Raw genomic sequence first — 18,737 nt, 5'->3', positions numbered from 1 at the left:
AGGGAGATTTTGTGAGTGATTTAAGGGATCTTTGTCTCGACTATCTCTTATCACCAAAAGTCATTTTGCCTATGGAACCGTTTCACGGGGACCTCATGCGTGACCGAGCCTCAAAAAATAAAGAGAAAAAATAGTATGTTGATAACTGACCCATACCATATGAAAATTTGGAAAGAAATGAGCAGTAATAAAAATAAATAACCTGGACTCTGCTTATTTGGATCAAACGGCATAGTTTTGCAATAAAGATTATTTTTCTAGCATGTGCTTCTTGATAACTTTGATCCCTCTTGAGGATGTCTGTATTTTTTCTGTTGGGCATAAGCAATAGTTTAACAAAGAAAATTGTTTCATTACCAAAATGAATAGCCTCTAGCAAATCCTCTTAACAACTAGTCTAAAGTCTACATCCTTACTCTTGGCCATACGGTTGCAAGTGGCTAAGCCTGCATCGATTAAGCCAGTCACAAAATTTGCACACAGTTGATTGTTTAGCTAATTCAAAATCTGCTTGTAATACTGATTGTTTTTCCTCAGTTCTCATCCCTCTATTGGTATATGGTTATTGGGCAAAGAAAGCAAAGAGAAATGCACTATCAGAGAATATCGTTGACTGTGGAGCAAGTTCACTAAATCTTGTGAACACTGCAACCTGCATCTTCAGATGTCAAGTTCTCCTTCCAGTTCTCAAATTCATCTCCACCAAACACCAATTGCTTGATTCCCACATAGCTGTTAGATGAAAATAAAAAGGATTGTGCCATAAATATTAGAAACAGGAAGTTTCAAGATTGCATTAAATTAGGGTGAAGACACCAAACAAGCATCTTTAGAAACAGATGAGAGGGAAGGCTGTGGTGGAACCAAGGTAATACCACTTAGGAGCTGAAAGCACAACAAAACAAGACATGGCCAAATCATTGATATCATGCTTGTATTTATATAAGTTAAAAGAAACCAAGCAGCAGGCACTTTGCAACAATCGTTCTCTGGAAAAGCCCATTTGAAATTCAGTTTCTGATGTGAAATGGGTTCAAAGGATTCGATTGGTGCATAAAAGAAAAATAACGGGAAGTAGTCAAGAGAAAAAGAGAGGGGAAGCTTACTCAGTGCTGATCTGTGTCAATGCATTTATCAAAATATCCAGAAGCAATGGCTCACTAGTCCCAATATCCACCCTGTCGAAAATTTTATCAAATCCATAAGCAAGAACTACTAATACTTCTGCACCCATTTACATAAAAATGTTGACCATGAGAAAATTAAACATGATTGTGGAAGCTAAAGAAAACCTCAAATAAATTTAGTTAGAAGTTCAAATTGAGGCACATACCATATTCGTGCTAAATTGTCTTGGATCTCAAGATCCCCAATGTTATAAAATGTGGTTGGGTTCACATTGGCTCCCTGAATAGCATCATAGCTTGGTCTTTTATCGAAAGGAGATTGTGACAACTGCAACCATCAGATTTAGTTTAATTAACAAACTACCTGAAAAACTTAATGTTGATTGGAAGCATGATTAACAATTCACCTCATGAGATTTCAAATATCAAGAAAATTAAACCAGATATAAGCTTAAAAATTGTACTTGGATTTTCCAAGCAACACAGCTTGCCATTCAGTTGCTAATAAATTCCCAATGGACAATGGAATAAATAAAAAAAAAATTGTAATGAAGGAAAAACAATCATTTACCTGCATATTCAAGGAATTGCATCCACCAAGGCGTCCAACAATGTGCCACGATCGTAAAGCCTGCATGCATGCATGCCAGATTACCTAAAGGTGCTGAAATTCATTTGCTAAAAAAGTACTTCCAAGTTGAGAAGCTACTTACATCGCAAATTAAGGAAATATCTTTTGCCAATGGGGTATTGTAGAATTCAAACCATATATATGTGTTCGAGAAATCAAATCTGGTAATGCCAGCCATAAGGAGTAAGTGAGCAAAACGGCATACCAATGAAATGCATCCACAAAATAAATGTCTAAAAACAGAAACTAAGAATATCTATATTATCAGAACAAAAACTAGACAAAGTTTATTTTAAAAACTGGTATCTTAAGTCAAAACCACCTGGATTTAGATCATATCACTGTGATTATAAAATAAACAAAATGTGATATTTCCAGAGTGGTTCTATCTAAACATGGATGGATGGATGATAACTTCTACTACTATAGGTTGCTTCTGCATCATGTCAATTACCTGTCTTGGTGTTTCTGTACAAAATTAGCAGAAAAGGATGAAGAAATTCTTCTCAATAAATATGCATTATCAAGAAGCATATGGAACTTGAATATTACTACATAAGGTCATTTTGGTTGCTTTTTCAAGGAATGTGCTCCTTCTGTTCATAGAAAAAAATAATAAAGCACAATTCAAGAACAATTCTTTTAGACCAAATAAATGCAATAAGATGATGCCAGAAATTGACAGCACAGCACAACGAAGAATGGAGTATTCAAGAAGGGCAAGCCTAGTTGACAAAAATGCACCCAAAAGAAAGAAATAAATAAGATTAAAAACACTGTGACTACTTATCTATGGACTCCAGAAAAGAAATGTTAAAGAGAAGAAATGTTAACCCTACAACTTGAGGACCAAAACCCTTCCTACTTGACGGTGTGCCACGCCCCTTCTCCACCATCCCCCTAATATTCCAGGATGAGACCTCTGTAACTGATTCCAGATGAACCCCAGAGGTAGCAAAGACCAAGGAAAACAGCTCCCGGGTAACCTAAACCTTGGTGATCAATTACTGACCCCTTCTTTTCAGCCTTTTACACATGCAATCCTCTTTCTTAGTAAAACAATAAATAGTACACAAGAACAATGTAACCAGTGACATTTCAAGCTTTAATTCCTAATATTTTCTCCCAGTTTTGCTTGACCAACATGATTGGATGCAGGATGCCATAAAATTTGGTGTTTATTTACAAATCGTAACTTCAAAGTTATCAAAAGGGAATCTTTTCTTAATAAAAGAATCTATAGGAAAGACTTGCAGCTCAGCTGACAATTTCTTAAAAATAAACTTAGTAGATACTCCTCATTGCTCAAAAAATGTTTTGCATAGGTAAAATTCAGGCAGTAAGTGGAAGAAAGATGGTAAGTTTAGAATAAGGTTGACATGAATCAAACATTTTAAGAAAGAAATAAAGTATACAAGATAAATGAACTTTTAATATGCAACTTTGCTATGTTTGCAACTTTGCATTTAGCTTTACAAAGTACATGGATAGCTTACTTGTTGAATGTCACCTTCATGGGCAGTGCTGAACCAGTTTTTGTATGCAATATTTTGTTCCTTTTTCTCCTCAACCTCTCCTCCATCTGAAATGAGAGGAACCCACATTGAGTAAAACAGTCTCCAGTGATAATTAAGAAAAAACATTGATTTCTTTTTAAGTCCCATATGAGAAGCCCTAATCTGAAAGCACTAAACTTCAAGATTTTTTCTATGCATCCAAACAATTTCTAACGATCCCAATAACTCAAACCCAGAAAGGAAAAACACCCATCAAAATTAATCCCTCCAAAATCACAAAAAACAAGAAATTTCAAAAGGAGTTTTTAACACTGATGGATTTTCTTACTTTAGACCGCGCCTTTTGCGGGTCGTCCAGACAACTCCCAAGAATTTCAGCAAATTCAGGGTTTCTATCATAATCCATTTCCTCCTCTCTCCCCTGAACCCGCTCCGAGGCAAAAATTCATCGTCTTCATCTCCATCCTCGCCTACACCTTCATCAGCGGCTTCTTCAATTTCCGTATTCAAACTCTGGGTATTAAGCCGTTCCCTTCGACTTGCTTTTACAATGCACGGAGATGTCTTCGCCCCAGCACAGCTCCCAACCGAAACCGAAAATGGCGCGAAGCAGTTGCTTTGGCGCGAAACCGTGAAGAACCGAGGGCCTGGAAGTTGAACAGAGGCGCAGGAGTGTACGATATACATGGCGTTTGTGAGAAATCGGGGGACTCGGAAGGGACGGCGTTCTTTAGCAACAGCCACGCCAAAACCCAAAACCTCGGGTGTACGCCTCCTCACCGTGGACCAGGCCCACCGTAAAACTGAGTCTGCTCTTCTACGATTCAGTAAAAAAAAAAAAATCAAAAATCAAAATCAAAATGAACTTATCCTACTAAGATTCTTTTCAGACGGTCCAAATTAAATATGAAACTTTATTTTAAAATATTATTAAGTGAATAATAAGAATAACTAATAACAATAAAATTAAAGTAATATTAAGAAACTATTAATTTGAGTAGCCTGCCAAATTTGGAAATATGTTTGGATTTATGAAAAATTCTATCGTACGGTCGTGTCTCTAAAAGTATTAGCCGTTGGATGTTGGATGGGAGATTTTGAATCTTAGTCGTCCAATATCAATTCTTTGAAATTAAATAGTAGACATGTGTTGTCTCTTTCTTGTTTTTGGTCAAATATGTCGTACTCAATTTTATTTCATGAAATTAAAAAAATAATATTAATAATAATCAAGGTAATTTTTTTATTTAAATAGTAGAACATCGACGATTGGAAGCACAGATCAGAAGAAAATTGGTGGATTCTACGCGTGAATTGCACTGGATAAAAGCTCCCTCGTCGATGTTATCGTCGTCGTCTTCTTCTTCATTTTCCACTGGTTGCTAGAGAGAGAAACTTGTAGAGTGAGAGGGTTGGGTGATGGATCTACTTCCAGCGGAGATCCCGCAGATCGCGAAGCGGCATGGGTTCAGGTCTCTGAAGCTGTTGAACGTGGACATGGACCAAGCGCTCGGAGACGAGCCCTTCGGAGTTGACTACGGAAGACTCGAAAATGGTCTCCATTACTATGTCCGATCCAATTCCAAGCCCAAAATGAGAGCCGCCCTAGCTCTCGCCGTCAAGGCCGGGTAGGACTACTCTTTTCTGGCTACGCATTGTTATTTTTGAATGAATTTGGCCGGTGTTTATTTGATTGCTGAGGAAAGAAGAGAAAAGGAGAGAATGATTTTTTTTTTTTTGTTATATATTATCCTTTCTCGATTAAGACAAAGAAAATTCGGAATTGCATTTTCTATTGTTTCTTTAAGTTCTCTTAGCCGCCAGACGGAGCATTTGGGTTGTTGGAGTCTAATTTGTTGAATTAAGGTTGTTTGGTTTATAAGTTTTGAATGAATTTGATTGGCGATTTGTTTTTTGATATTTTCTTCACTCAATTCAGGAAAAGAAAATTTCAGAAATTTCATTTTTTTTTCTTGTTTCTTTAAGTTTTTCTAGCCACTGAACGGAGCATTGGGATTGTTGGAGAATTCTGGTTTGTTGAATTTAAGATTGTTTGCAATATAATTTTCTTGGATTGTATTGTTACTTTAGCCATTTATTTTGTTTTTCAATATTTTTTCTGGAAATTTTCAGAATTAAGTTGTAGAATGTTTATTTAGCTGGGTTTTGTGTACTTCAATATTTGACAAAATTGGAATATTGGGGTTAAATTTTGAAAGCTGAAATCATATTTAGCAATGAAATATATTTGATTGTGCAATTGGAATTGCATAATTGGGTAATGTTTTGGGGGAAGGAACTGCTTGGATGGTTATCATTTGAGGTCTTTAATTAAAGGAAAATGAAAATTCCTTCAACTGCTTGGATGGTTATCATTTGAGGTCTTTAATTAAAGGAGAATGAAAATTCCTTCAATTGCTTGGATGGTTATCATTTGAGGTTTTTAATTAAAGGAGAATGAAAATTCCTTCTATCTATATATCTTTTTTTCCTCTTCATGCTGGTTTACTTCACTGCTCATCCCAGGCTTTTTGCATATAAACCAGGTTGATTTTTAAAGATGCTAGTCTTAGTTTTTGATCCTTTCTATTATTGATCGATGATCCAAACTTCACTTAACAGGAACGAAATATTATTTCAGTTAGGAGTATGGTTCCCTTTTCTTGATAAGCAAATAGAAGGATATGATTATATTAAACAACAACCTAACAGAAAAGGGACACAAACAAGTCCATAGGAATAAAGAGTTATTTTTGCTAATCCAAAAAAGAAAAAAAGAGGACGAGATAGAGTATGGTTCCTTGTTTTCAAGTTAAACCCCATCTCTAAAAAGACCTCCAACTGTAACTACCAATGATTAAGAACAACTATGATGCTTGATTATTATGACGGCCACAGCAATTGTTTCTTTATATGGATAATAAAATGGTGACTAAGCCAGAAGACATGACCTTATAGATGAAGCAAAAGGATGATAAAGTAGCAAATACTTATCAGAAAACCTCCATAAAGATGTCATCCAATAATTATGAATATATGAATGAAAAAAAAAATGTGGGGATAAGAAAACTCCAAAGGACTTTGATTCAAACATTAATCAGTGTGACACAGTGTGTATGCAGCATCATTTGTTAACATTTTCCCCTGTTTGTGGGAAAACTGCTGCATGATATTCCAATTATGTAACAATCTTTTGAAAATAGGAATCAACAAGTTTGTGCCCCTTATCATGTTCATCACAAGTTGGGCGAAACTTCTTTCTCTGCAGCCACCACATTTAGATCAACATGCAGATAATGTTTCTTTCAGTATTGAGCATCCTCTTGTGTTTGCATTCATGTTCACCTGCATAAGTCTATCAATGCTGCAAAATTCTCTCCCTTCAGAGTTAAATGACTTTGACAAGGAGGCTTCTGGGTTCCATCTTTGAGGTTGCTACATTGATACTCCATCCAGTATTTTGAGACCCATGTCATAGTTCTAACAGAAGTCAAGGACAAGGTATCTGGGTCTTATTCTAACCTCTGGAGCCAATTCCTAGTAAAGCCTTGTTAGCAACTTGCAAGGAATGATTGCCAATGCTAGATGGTATATTCATGTTCTAGGGTTCTCCCCCATTTTGGCACTCTAGTATATGTTTATGTTACGCATCAGGACAACGAAAAGAACGATGTGTTGTAACATCAGATGAGGTGCTTCTATCACATTAGGTTAACACTGAGAAGAGAGTTTAGTTCCAGTTCTGAGTTTTTGACTAAAATCCAGTTGGACAAGAATAGCATTATCAAGTCTTGGGTTTCTTTGCTTTTTTCTCTTTTCCCTTATTGTATTTACTTGTGCTTATTTGAAATGTTAAACAAGCTAATTTATTGGGCTTGTGGCAGTTCAGTTTTGGAAGAGGAGGATGAGCGGGGAGTTGCTCACATAGTTGAGCATCTTGCTTTCAGTGCCACTAAGAAATATACAAATCATGATATTGTCAAATTTCTGGAAAGTGTTGGGGCAGAGTTTGGTGCCTGTCAGAATGCAGTAACATCCTCTGATGATACTGTTTATGAGTTATTTGTTCCTGTTGACAAGCCTGAACTATTATCTCAGGCCATTTCAGTTTTAGCAGAATTCAGTTCAGAGGTATCAATGCCTACATTCTTGTTTGATAATCATCCCGATGTTTATTTTTGTCTTTTTGTTTGATCATCTATAGCATGCAGGTTCGAGTCTCCACAGATGATTTGGAAAAAGAGAGAGGAGCTGTCATGGAAGAGTATAGAGGGAACCGAAATGCTAATGGACGGATGCAAGATGCTCATTGGGTTCTGATGATGGAAGGTTCGAAGGTGCTGATATTGAGTTTAGCCATTATGACAATTTTCATTCTATACTTTAGTTTTATGCACTCAGGAGGCTTCTTTGCAGCTATTAATTTCCTTTCTTATAGTATGACTGAAGAACAGTGAAACTTTTTAATATTTATATGGCTTCTACCACATTTCTACTGTGCCTTTGTCTATTCCAATGAAATATCATCTTAATAGGCTCCAATCAAGCATTGGTTGACTTATCATTACTTTGCATCCATGTCCATCATAGAAAAAGAGAGGAATTGGTTGTGCATTTTTTGCTTTATTGTTTGACACAAGTTTGGTATTTCACATTTTAATTCATTGGAAGCATATTGCAATTTAGTTAATACAAAGTAGTTGGACAACAATTTTACAATATTTACATCTTGAGTAATTTCTATGGTTTCAATGCTTTTTAGGGAGGACCCTAAGAAAGGTTTTTTTTTTTTTTTTTAATTAAAATATATATATATATATATTGCATCTTGGTTAGCTGATGGCTTGTTGTCCTATCTTTTGAGGAGTTTCATCAAATTTTGTCATTTGTTTGATTGCAGTATGCTGATCGCTTACCAATTGGACTGGAAAAGGTAATTCGGACAGTTCCTTCTGAGGTTGTGAAGCAATTTTATAGGAAGTGGTACCATTTACACAATATGGCAGTTATAGCTGTTGGGGATTTTTCTGATACACAGGTAAGACGTTCTTAATGTCCAATTGCACTATGAACCTAGAGTTATATTTTCCTTTCTTGGTTTATTTGGTAACATAAAACTATGGTTACCTATTCTAGTTATACTTCTTAACAATCTCTCTCTCTCTATGCTTGTTTGCATGCACATATTCATATATGGCAGAGCGTAGTTGAGTTGATAAGGACACATTTTGGACCAAAAAGTTCGGCACATGACCCTTTACCTATACCACATTTTCCAGTTCCATCTCATGAGGAGCCACGATTTTCATGTTTTGTTGAATCTGAAGCTGCTGGGGTAAGTACTTGATGGATATTATTGTGCACCTCTTAACATATTAACAAACATGCAAGTGTGTTCTTGTGGAAAGTGTCACTGGTAACAATTGTCTTATATTTGCTTGTAACAGTCTGCAGTTATGATTAGCTATAAGATGTCAGTGGATGAGCTGAAGACAGTGAAGGACTACAAGGACTTGCTTACAGAATCAATGTTTCTTTATGCTCTAAACCAGAGATTATTTAAAATATCTCGTAGAAAGGATCCACCCTATTTCTCATGCTCTGCTGCTGCAGATGTTTTAGTTCGTCCAGTAAAGGCCTATATGATTACATCATCTTGTAAAGAGAAATGCACTATTGAGGCCCTAGAATCGATGCTTATTGAGGTACGCTTTTGATCTCAGTGTAAGAATTTGCATTTTGTTTTTTTTTTTCTTCTTTTTAACTGGTACCTTGCTATTCAGGTTGCAAGGATTCGGCTGCATGGGTTTTCAGAACGGGAAATTTCTGTTGTTCGAGCTCTACTCATGTCAGAGGTCGAGTCTGCCTATTTGGAGCGTGATCAAATGCAGTCAGCCAGCTTGCGAGATGAGTACTTACAGGTATATTTGAGTTGAAAAGTTCTGGAAGTTTTCCAATTTCTGACTTTGGGTTCAATAAGCTGGCTGAATTATGTCTTTTTGTTTAACTTCTCAGCATTTTCTCCGCAATGAGCCTGTTGTTGGGATTGAGTATGAGGCACAACTTCAAAAAACTATTCTACCTCGTGAGTAATTTTTTTAGAAAACTATGGCTTTGGTTGGAAGTGTTTTCTAAAACAGTTTTGAAAAAGTATTTTTTGAAAACTATCTTTAAAAACCGTTCTCTAATATTTTTCGTAAAACAAAAGTCTATTTGGGAACTTAAAATGTTCTTAACCTGTTTTCTATATTTTTAAAAACAACTTTTATCTGTAATGCTTTATTTTTAATCATTCTCCGTATTTATATAATTATTTCTTAAAACAATCCTCAAAAAACATTTGAAAACAACTAAAGGATGTTCTCAGAAAATATTCTATTTTCTACTTTCTGATAGTCAAACATATTTTTTTGTTTTTTTATTCTCAAAAACAAAAATTTTGAGAATAGTTAAAAAGCAAACCTTATATTACATTCTCAATATTTACTAGTTTTTAGTGTCTTATAATTGAAACAAATACGTATGTTTAAATTTTTTCACATCAAATTTTTTTTTGTTTGTATAGAAATATCAGCATCGGAGATATCCAAGTATTCTGAGAAGCTACGAACATCATGCAGCTGTGTCATAAAAACAATGGAGCCTTGGGCTACTGCAACGGTAGATGATCTGAAAGCTGTTGTGTCAAAGATCAATTCTCTTGAGGAAGAAGGAAGCATTTCTCCTTGGGATGATGAACACATCCCTGAGGAAATTGTCAGCATAAAGCCGAATCCAGGGTAAACTTTAACCCAGCCAATTGTCGGATCTCTTTAAAAATATTAAAACCAAATGAATCATGGAATATAGGATTGATTCTTTAATTCCTATTGTTGTATTCCAGTTACCTATCATCTGCTCTATAATTCATGATTTAAAATATAGACTCAACGCTTTTAGCTATGGAATTGTTAAGATTTTTCCGTCCAAATGCAGGAATATTCCTGCTTCTTTTGCAGTGATTTTGAACTAGAACAGCAATCTTTACATCCATAGGAATAACAGTGGAATGTTGGAGAACTTTTGGTTTATCTGTGTGCTTTAGTTTGTCTCTGGAGCTTAGGTAGGAATTCTTCTGGAGTTCCAAGGTGGTTCTATTAGGTTCTCTATTGTACCATCATCTCCATTTTTTTATTTTATTTAAGTTATTTGATTCCCTTCACTCATCGCTATGGTCACACTCTGATAATAATAATTTTTTTGGTTGTATGCGTGTGTGTGTGTTTTTGGTGGGGGGGATTTTGTTCTCCTTCTTTCTGTGCATTTCCTGTTATAAAAAAAATTCATGTTCTTTACAATAAGATGTCATGTGGTTCAATTTTTTTTTTGATAGGCAAATACAGAAATATATTAAAGATGTCATGTGGTTCAATTGATGATCAAAATCATCCAAGCATCCCATATTTGTCATATCCCCTTATGGGGCTTACTTCAATCCTAGTTTATATTTCTTGCTGGTACCCATCAAAACTATGACTTGTTATTTCATTATTGGAATGGAAAATTAAGTGCCAGCAAGATATTTTTGCTTAGATTAAGAGTGTGCAAATAACTGATGGCCTGAAAAAACCACCATAACTGGACCAAACCCAAATGGAATGGGATTTACTTTTTTTTTGTAATTATGATATCTTATAGGTTGAAAATTGAATAGACTGGTCATTTTTATGTTTCCCATTTCAAATTTGAAAATAACAGAGGTAAACTGCCAATTATTTATGTAAATATAAATGCATGTGTCTTTGTATCTATTAGCTTCTTTGCATTTGAATTTCCATGGTTTACAATATTAAATTTCATGATTTTTCATACTTTTGACCAAATTGATATTTATTATTGTAATATGAATTTAGTTATGTATTATTGTAGCAAGAGAGTTTAGTTGTTGCTCATTTGGGTTGTAGTAGAATGATTTGAATCGGACCTAAGGCTTTTTACCGGCTGCAAGAGTATTATTAATGTTTTTTGGCTCTCATCCCAAATTGATAAAAAAATAGTTTGTGTTCTAACCAAATGAAGCCAACTTAGACCCATTTAATTGGTTATTGTTCATGAACCAAACTGATTGGTTCTCTCTTTAGATTTGGTTTGTTTGGTTCTCAGTGCACCTAAACCAACTAGAATGGTTGAATTAAATTTTAATGCGTAAAATTGAACTAACTGAACTGGGCACATCCCTAATTGAGACTATCGTATAATGATTTTTTTTTATTAATATAATCTCATTCACATTTGCCCAATATTTTGGAGAATAATCTAAACTATCGCTTCTGATCTTTAACATCAAATTTTTAATTTTCATTTTGTGTGGACTGCAGTTTTGTATCTGGTTTGACTATATTTTCTGCACCTCTGATTGACATAGCTAATTTGTCACCCCAAATTTTCTTTATAGTCTCATGACTAACTTAATATCTTTGGTTCTTGAACTTATTTAACAAAACCTAATTTCCAATATAAAATATTTTCCAGGACATGGTCTGGTTTCGGTGGTTTAATTTTGTGATCTGATTTTGTAATTTTAAGCTCGGTTAAGTATTTTGTTTCAGGAATATTGTGCAGCAGCTTGAATTTTCAAATATTGAAGTTACCGAGTTGATTCTATCAAATGGCATGCGAGTTTGCTATAAGTGTACAGACTTCTTTGATGATCAGGTATGAAATTTTATAGGATGGAATACTTAAGAATTAGAAAATCTAGTGAATTAAAATCCATTCCATTGCTAAAATGGAGATAATACCTATAAATCTAAATTCCACTAATTTACCAGAGTTTCATCTCTTGCTGTTAGAATGATGAGCATTATAGGGATCAATTGAAAAACTCTTGTAACAGAATTTATTCTTCTATATATCCCTTTTACATGAATAAAATAAATAGTTGTTATTTTAAGCACTAAGATGCCTAAAATATCATTTTGCAATTTAAGTGATGAAATGGCTGATATTGATTGGTCATAGGAATTGACTCTTAAGAAGGTGGTGACGTGTGGAGCACAATGGCCTATTGTGACTCTATCTTTGCTAGGTCAACTATGAAAAGTTAAGTGTGACAACTGACCAGGAAGAGAATCAAAACCTCTACTCAATTCAAATTTTAATAAGAAAAGCCTAAGATTGAAACTACATAGGTTAGCTAAAAAGTCCCATTCAGCTCTATCTGGAGACATTTATTGGTAGCCCAGCCTCTTGATCTTTATCGTGCCTTCAAGACTTAAACAGGGAATGTAATTTCCATTCATGATCCATGCATTGAGTTCTGTAAAAACATCACAAAATGTGAACATTGGCTTCATTTTGGATCTTACACTCCTTAGAATTCCTGTCACACAAACCCCCCACCCAACCAAAATAATAATAATAATGAAACTAAAATCTTATATATGCCAAGTTGGGACATCCCAAATTCCTTGAAACTAATGGTCCTTACCATAAAATTATTTTTCCCATATGTATGCCTTAAAGGTTATTCTAATATATCACGGAGGACCACAAAGTGTACTGAAGGACTCATACTTAATGGCATTGAATCCTGGATCTACCTTATGCTAAGCAAGGGAGTATTCATCTTCCCCTGAATAGATCCTTATATCATATAATATGGAGATAAATTCTTTTGCCTATCAAAATGTTAAATATTTTATCCCTGTCTATTATGGCTTTGTGAGTGTGTGTGTGTGTGTGTTTGTGTGGAAATATTAACATTGGAGAGATTAAAAAATTGGTGTATCATGTCTAAAGCTAACTTCTAGGTGATGGACCACTTGAGAGGGATCTTGAGTTTATTGTGTATTACCTGCTTATTCAATTTTTTGTAATTGTTCTTCTAGGTTCCATATCTCCCAGGTTACTACTGCTGGAACTAGCATTTTGCATTGGCTCATGTAAAGTTCAGGTCCTAGAGTAATAGTGGAAAATATTGTAGTAAATAGCATATTTCTTATTGTATGGTGAGTTTGGAAGGAGAAAAGTCATTTCTTTTTTGAGGGACTTTCTGTAGATGAATTACTTGACTTTCTTGAGCAGTATTTCATGTGAAACATGTTATTCTTATAACACACTGTTTTTTGACAGGTTCTATTTACAGGTTTCTCTTATGGAGGTTTATCTGAACTTCCAGAAAATGAGTATTTTTCATGCTCAATGGGCTCGACCATTGCTGGAGAGATTGGTGTATTTGGTTATAAACCATCGGTATTAATGGATATGCTTGCTGGTAAAAGAGCTGAAGTTGGTACGAAGGTTGGAGCATATATGAGAACTTTCTCTGGTGATTGTTCACCATCAGACCTGGAAACTGCTTTACAGGTTTGTTTCCATGGGATTCTCATCCCATTTCTTAATATTCTTTTCAGCTGTAAGGGGGTGAGTGTCTCTTTTCTGTACATCCTGGGCCGCTATTTTAGCGTCTCTTTGTAATACAATACTTTTCTTTACTTATCAAAAAAAAAAACAAAATTCTTTTCAGTCTAAAAGAATTCACTATTTGTCCTTTCATGTGTTATTGAGACACTTGACCATTAAATAAGACAGGTTTACGCATTTCCTAAAATTATTAAATTTGTTTATTTTTTTTGCACATTCTTGTGTTTCTTCTGGTTTCTTGGGGTTGTTGGGGAGTGGGCATCTTTGGAATTTTTAAGTGGATCTATATAACAACTCTCCAAAGTGGTTTAAGTGCTTTCTTTCCTTGCTTGTAATAAAATTAATGGAAAGAATGAAGTAATTTGAATTAATGCTATTTAAGTAGGGAAACCCCATTTATGTTGCTAAAGTATCCTACACTTCATTATACTGGATGACATGAAATTAATTAATACCAAGAGTGGGGGTGCAGGTTGATATGGTGCCAAAAAGCATATTAAATTAATTGTCTGAGATAATAAATGCCTGACCTTTTATGGTGCCTTGATAACAGCACAATTCCTTCAGTGATGTGAATGCTTCTTAGATCATCACATTGTTGTGACTCCTTTGTATGTTAGGACTTCAAATTATGTTTGATTTTGCAATTGATTATTCCTTGAATCCATATTCTGCTGTGGATTGTATTTTCACCCTATCTCCTATGCTCACAGATTTGTCTCTACCAGTGTGCTGAATCTTGCCCAATGTATGGTAATTGAAACTCTTTTTTTAAAAAATTTCTTTTCTCTCTCTCTCTCTCTCTCTCTCTCTCTCTACTGCATTCTGGCAGCTGCATACCAATGTGTGATTTGTTCCCTTAAGAATCTATTGGTTTTACTATGGCTGTAAGGGTGTTCTCAGTTGTCGGTTTACAAGGCAGTAATGTTATGGTTAACGTTGAAACCTTCCAGGTCTAACTCACGTAGGCCACAAGAAGTTTTCAAATGCAATAAAGTAACTACTCATATTCTGCTAGAGAGTAATAATTGCTAGTTTGAGATCTACCCTGCTGTTCCTCATGTTGCCAATTTTCTTGTTTGGTTTAAACATGCCCTAAATAATATTTGGGGAATATCTACTGTCTAGCCCCATCTGCTTTTAATTTAGATTTTTTCTTATTTCCGGTTGAATAGAGCACGGCTTCATGCATTTTTATATCAATAACTTCTTTAGTATTTGAAAGAGTGATGAACATATTGTCCCTCACTCTATGTGATGTTGTTTCTGATCTCTAATTGATGTGGGGTCTGGCAGCTTGTATATCAACTATTCACAACAAATGTAAAACCAGGAGAAGAAGAAGTCAAAATAGTGATGCAAATGGCAGAAGAAGCAGTTCATGCTCAAGAAAGGGATCCTTACACTGCATTTGCTAATCGTGTGAGGGAGCTCAACTATGGAAACTCCTATTTCTTCAGGGTATATCTGTTATCCTCATTTAAATATCTTACCATCTCTGTAAGGATCTACTGTTTATAACCTAAGGATAATTAATTTTCATGCAGCCAATTAGGATTAGCGACCTTCGAAAAGTTGATCCATTGAAAGCTTGTCAATATTTCAACAATTGCTTCAAGGATCCCTCGACTTTTACTGTTGTGATTGTTGGGAATATTGATCCTGCTATTGCAGGCCCTTTGATATTGCAGTATTTAGTAAGTCTGTCTCTCAATCTAGCAAGACCTTGGCATTAGATATTCCATATTAACTGGATTTGTGTCTCCTTGTAGGGTGGAATACCAAAACCTCCTGAGCCAATTTTGCATTTCAATCGTGATGATCTCAGGGGTTTACCTTTCACTTTTCCTGCAACTGTGATTAGGTAATCTGCATTGACTTTTCTTTATTTATGTTAGCGCTGAGCCACAGTTTCAAAACTCAGCAATGGATGAAACTGCAAAAGGGAACAGTTGGGTCAATGCAGTAAGACTGATTAAACCTGTGTTGACCCTCTCTCTCTGCACCCAAATCCCATTGTTGGAAACTAAATGCCCATCTGATGTATGGAATGTGCTTGCAGAGAAGTTGTTCGTAGCCCAATGGTGGAAGCACAATGTTCAGTCCAGCTATGTTTTCCTGTGGAGCTGAAGAACGAAACCATGGTGTGGCACTCTTTTGATTCATCTATTAAAATCTCTAAACTCATATGATTGATCAACAACACACCTTTTATGACTTTTCCTAACTGATATTTCTCTCTGCGTGCCTATTCACATTCTTCCATATGGAAAAAAATGAATGTAGATGCAAGAGATTCACTTTGTTGGATTTTTAAGCAAACTTTTGGAAACAAAAATAATGCAAGTTCTACGTTTCAAGCATGGGCAGGTGAGTTTGTTTGTGTGTTAGTGTATTTTCATTTTTTAAGACCTTTGTTCAGCATTAACCTAACTTTTATTTAAATACATTTATGTCCCAGATATACTCTGCAGGTGTTTCAGTATTTCTAGGTGGTAATAAGCCCTCAAGAACTGGTGATATCCGTGGTGATATAAGCATAAATTTCTCTTGTGATCCAGACATTTCCTCAACTCTGGTGGGTTCATGTTACGTTTGCACAAGAAGGGTGTATTATGGTCACTGAGTTCCACTGTATTCTAACAACTGAATGTCCAAATAGCTTACTTTCAAAGTTGGGTGATGTTTCTCAACAGGTTGATATTGCATTAGATGAAATATTGCGTGTCCAGGAGGAAGGGTGTTCTGATGAGGATGTTTCAACTGTTCTGGAAATAGAGCAAAGGGCCCATGAAAATGGTTTGCAGGTAAACTTGATTACACAATACCATTACCATGATATCTCATTCTTCTGTGAAGATGGAGAAAAGAAAAAAATTAGAAGTTCATATCATTGTCCCAACCATAAATAGTTGTTTCTACTCTTTCAGGAGAATTACTATTGGCTGGATAGAATATTACGCAGCTACCAGTCAAGGGTTTATTTTGGTGATGTTGGCACATCTTTTGAGGTTGGTAGCCATGGTTTTGCTTTTCTGCCATCGTGTTGTTTGCCTTAGTTTTTCACATCTCCCAGAAATTGGATTTTGCATTTCCTTGTGAATATGTTTTGTTGCTCATGAGTTATATTCGTGTATGAGGTCAAAAAGACACCATCATATGCATGGAGAACACATTACTTCTGAGAAATGAGGCTTGCAGTACAAGTTTTATGCTTTTCTTGATTTGCATCTAGTACCAAACAGGCACTCTTATACACATTGGAGAGTTATTGTCACATTGCAAATACACATTGGAGAGTAATTGTCACATTGCATTGGATTTAAGTTCTTTAAGTTTGGATACATCTATCAAAAAAAAAAAGTTCTTTAAGTTTGGGTACATATTGGGACCTCTCTCTCTCCCTCTTTTTTACCTTATAGATTCCAGCTAATTTTATTCCCACTTACATGATACCTCCATCTATTTTTACCTTATAGATTCCTATTAGTCCACTTACATGATTCTTCTGTCAATCATTGCCTTATAGGTTCCAGCTAATGTTATTCCCACGCACATGAAACTTTATACTTCTTTTGTGCATGGCCGTTCAATCCTCAACAAAAGCATGAGAATACTCCTTTATTGTGAAACAGAATCACTGAGGATTAGCAATGGCAATAAATATTGTAATTGAATGATCCTTAATAGCGCATAGGCATTCAATTTCAACAAAGTGGAAACATATTTGAACACCCTCTTTATTGGCATCCATTTTTACTAACAAAAGTATGCTGGAAAAGTATACTTTTTTTATTCTATCAGAAACTTTTTTCTAACTTTGCTTACTTTTCTGGTGAAGGTTCAAGATGAAGGGCGTTCCAAAGTCAGGGAACTGCTGACTCCATCAACTGCACAGTTGGCATTAAAAAGGATACTACCTTTCCCTTGCAAAAAACAGTACACGGTTGTGATTCTAATGCCCCAAACATCCCGTGTTAAGTTACTGACATCATTATTCAAATCTACAGATAACAGTTACAGTAGAAAAGCAAAGGTAAGCCATTCTTGTTCTTGCTCTGTGCTCTATGGTGTTTGTGGAGACATGGCTTCATTTTTAATTTTCAGCACTGGGACAAAACCATTACCAAAATTTTCCAAACCTAACACTAATTTTTCTGGTTGTGGCAGATTTTAGTTGGTGTTGCTGGCCTAACAGTTTTTGCCCTCACTTTGTGGAGATATTCTCGGAGAACTCTCAAATCTTAGAAGAAACTGGTTTAACAGAAGCTCATAGTTGGAAGAGCAGAGACTCTCAGTAGAAATAGGGATGACCATATAAAGAAGGTACACATCAGTTCCATGTTTGTTGAATCCCTGAAGAACAATACCTCAGGAAGTTTTACAATGAGGCACACTATGAATTCGTATATTGACCCCCTGGTATTTGAAAGTGGGGTTGTTTTGGGGCTCTGATCGGATCTATATCATGCACCATTTACCATTTGTTTCATTCAAGGCTAATGTTATCTTGAAGTGAAGGCGCAGGAATGAACAATACAGGTTAAGCCTAGGCCAAAAATGAGGATGACAAAGGCACCTTTTTTCCTTGATGCTATCCTTCCTTTTGATATGTTGTTACATTGCACTAAAATGAAATCCATTGTATTTTAGCTTTTCTAAGGAAACATTTTAAAGGAGTCCTGTTAATTCTTTCCTGCATTGGAATTCTCTATTGGGCTTGGATGCAAGCAACAGCTTTAGGTTCTCATGGATGTTGATTATTCGCCTGACAGCAGCTCTATATTATGCAAATAGCAGCTCTTGTAGAGGATGATTAATGGATTTGTGGCCAAGAATCATCCCAGCAGAGAGAGAGAATAAGAGATTTAATGGTAGGCTGCCCAGAAACGATATGACTTTGTTGCCAACCTCTTATTTAGGCTTTTGCTGGGCCCTTAAAACAAACCATTATCATATGCCAGTTAAGGAGCCTAAACAAGTGAGGAACCCATCTCTGTAACCTGTTTGGTTCCCTGGAGAAAATTTTCCTGGTGTTGTGTGTTTTCTCTTTCTTTA

General features: G+C 35.5%; 2 protein-coding genes across 2 annotated transcripts; one reads left to right on the top strand and one right to left on the bottom strand.

Moving 5' to 3' along the window:
- Positions 1 to 331: 331 nt before the first annotated feature.
- On the bottom strand, positions 332 to 4,644 carry LOC117924815. The gene is given in 9 exon segments (XM_034843523.1): positions 332 to 732; positions 1,107 to 1,178; positions 1,334 to 1,455; positions 1,699 to 1,758; positions 1,841 to 1,919; positions 3,255 to 3,340; positions 3,604 to 3,716; positions 3,719 to 4,092; positions 4,583 to 4,644. Coding segments are annotated over 9 exon segments (1,071 nt in total). The 3' UTR covers positions 332 to 629.
- LOC117924980 (zinc protease PQQL-like) lies at positions 4,548 to 18,499 on the top strand. Its single transcript, XM_034843744.1, has 21 exons — positions 4,548 to 4,903; positions 7,160 to 7,406; positions 7,487 to 7,612; positions 8,176 to 8,313; positions 8,476 to 8,610; positions 8,723 to 8,980; positions 9,059 to 9,196; positions 9,291 to 9,360; positions 9,841 to 10,054; positions 11,864 to 11,969; positions 13,389 to 13,622; positions 14,976 to 15,140; positions 15,227 to 15,376; positions 15,452 to 15,543; positions 15,742 to 15,823; positions 15,966 to 16,049; positions 16,141 to 16,257; positions 16,376 to 16,486; positions 16,610 to 16,690; positions 17,521 to 17,715; positions 17,850 to 18,499. Exons 1-21 carry the CDS (start codon positions 4,695 to 4,697, stop codon positions 17,925 to 17,927), a joined length of 3,030 nt encoding a protein of 1,009 aa, XP_034699635.1. The 5' UTR covers positions 4,548 to 4,694; the 3' UTR covers positions 17,928 to 18,499.
- The last annotated feature ends 238 nt before the right edge of the window (positions 18,500 to 18,737 follow it).

Source organism: Vitis riparia, chromosome 11, assembly GCF_004353265.1.
Source record: "Vitis riparia cultivar Riparia Gloire de Montpellier isolate 1030 chromosome 11, EGFV_Vit.rip_1.0, whole genome shotgun sequence".
Lineage (NCBI taxonomy): Eukaryota > Viridiplantae > Streptophyta > Magnoliopsida > Vitales > Vitaceae > Vitis > Vitis riparia.
This window is presented reverse-complemented; position numbering and strand designations above follow the sequence as displayed.

Excerpts from the sequence above, each read along its gene's own strand:
- LOC117924980 (XM_034843744.1), top strand. The coding sequence starts at position 4,695 with ATGGATCTACTTCCAGCGGAGATCCCGCAGATCGCGAAGCGGCATGGG. Across the intron at positions 9,197-9,290 it reads TGCGAGATGAGTACTTACAG|CATTTTCTCCGCAATGAGCC; the intron begins GTATATTTGAGT and ends TTAACTTCTCAG. Across the intron at positions 9,361-9,840 it reads TCAAAAAACTATTCTACCTC|AAATATCAGCATCGGAGATA; the intron begins GTGAGTAATTTT and ends TTGTTTGTATAG.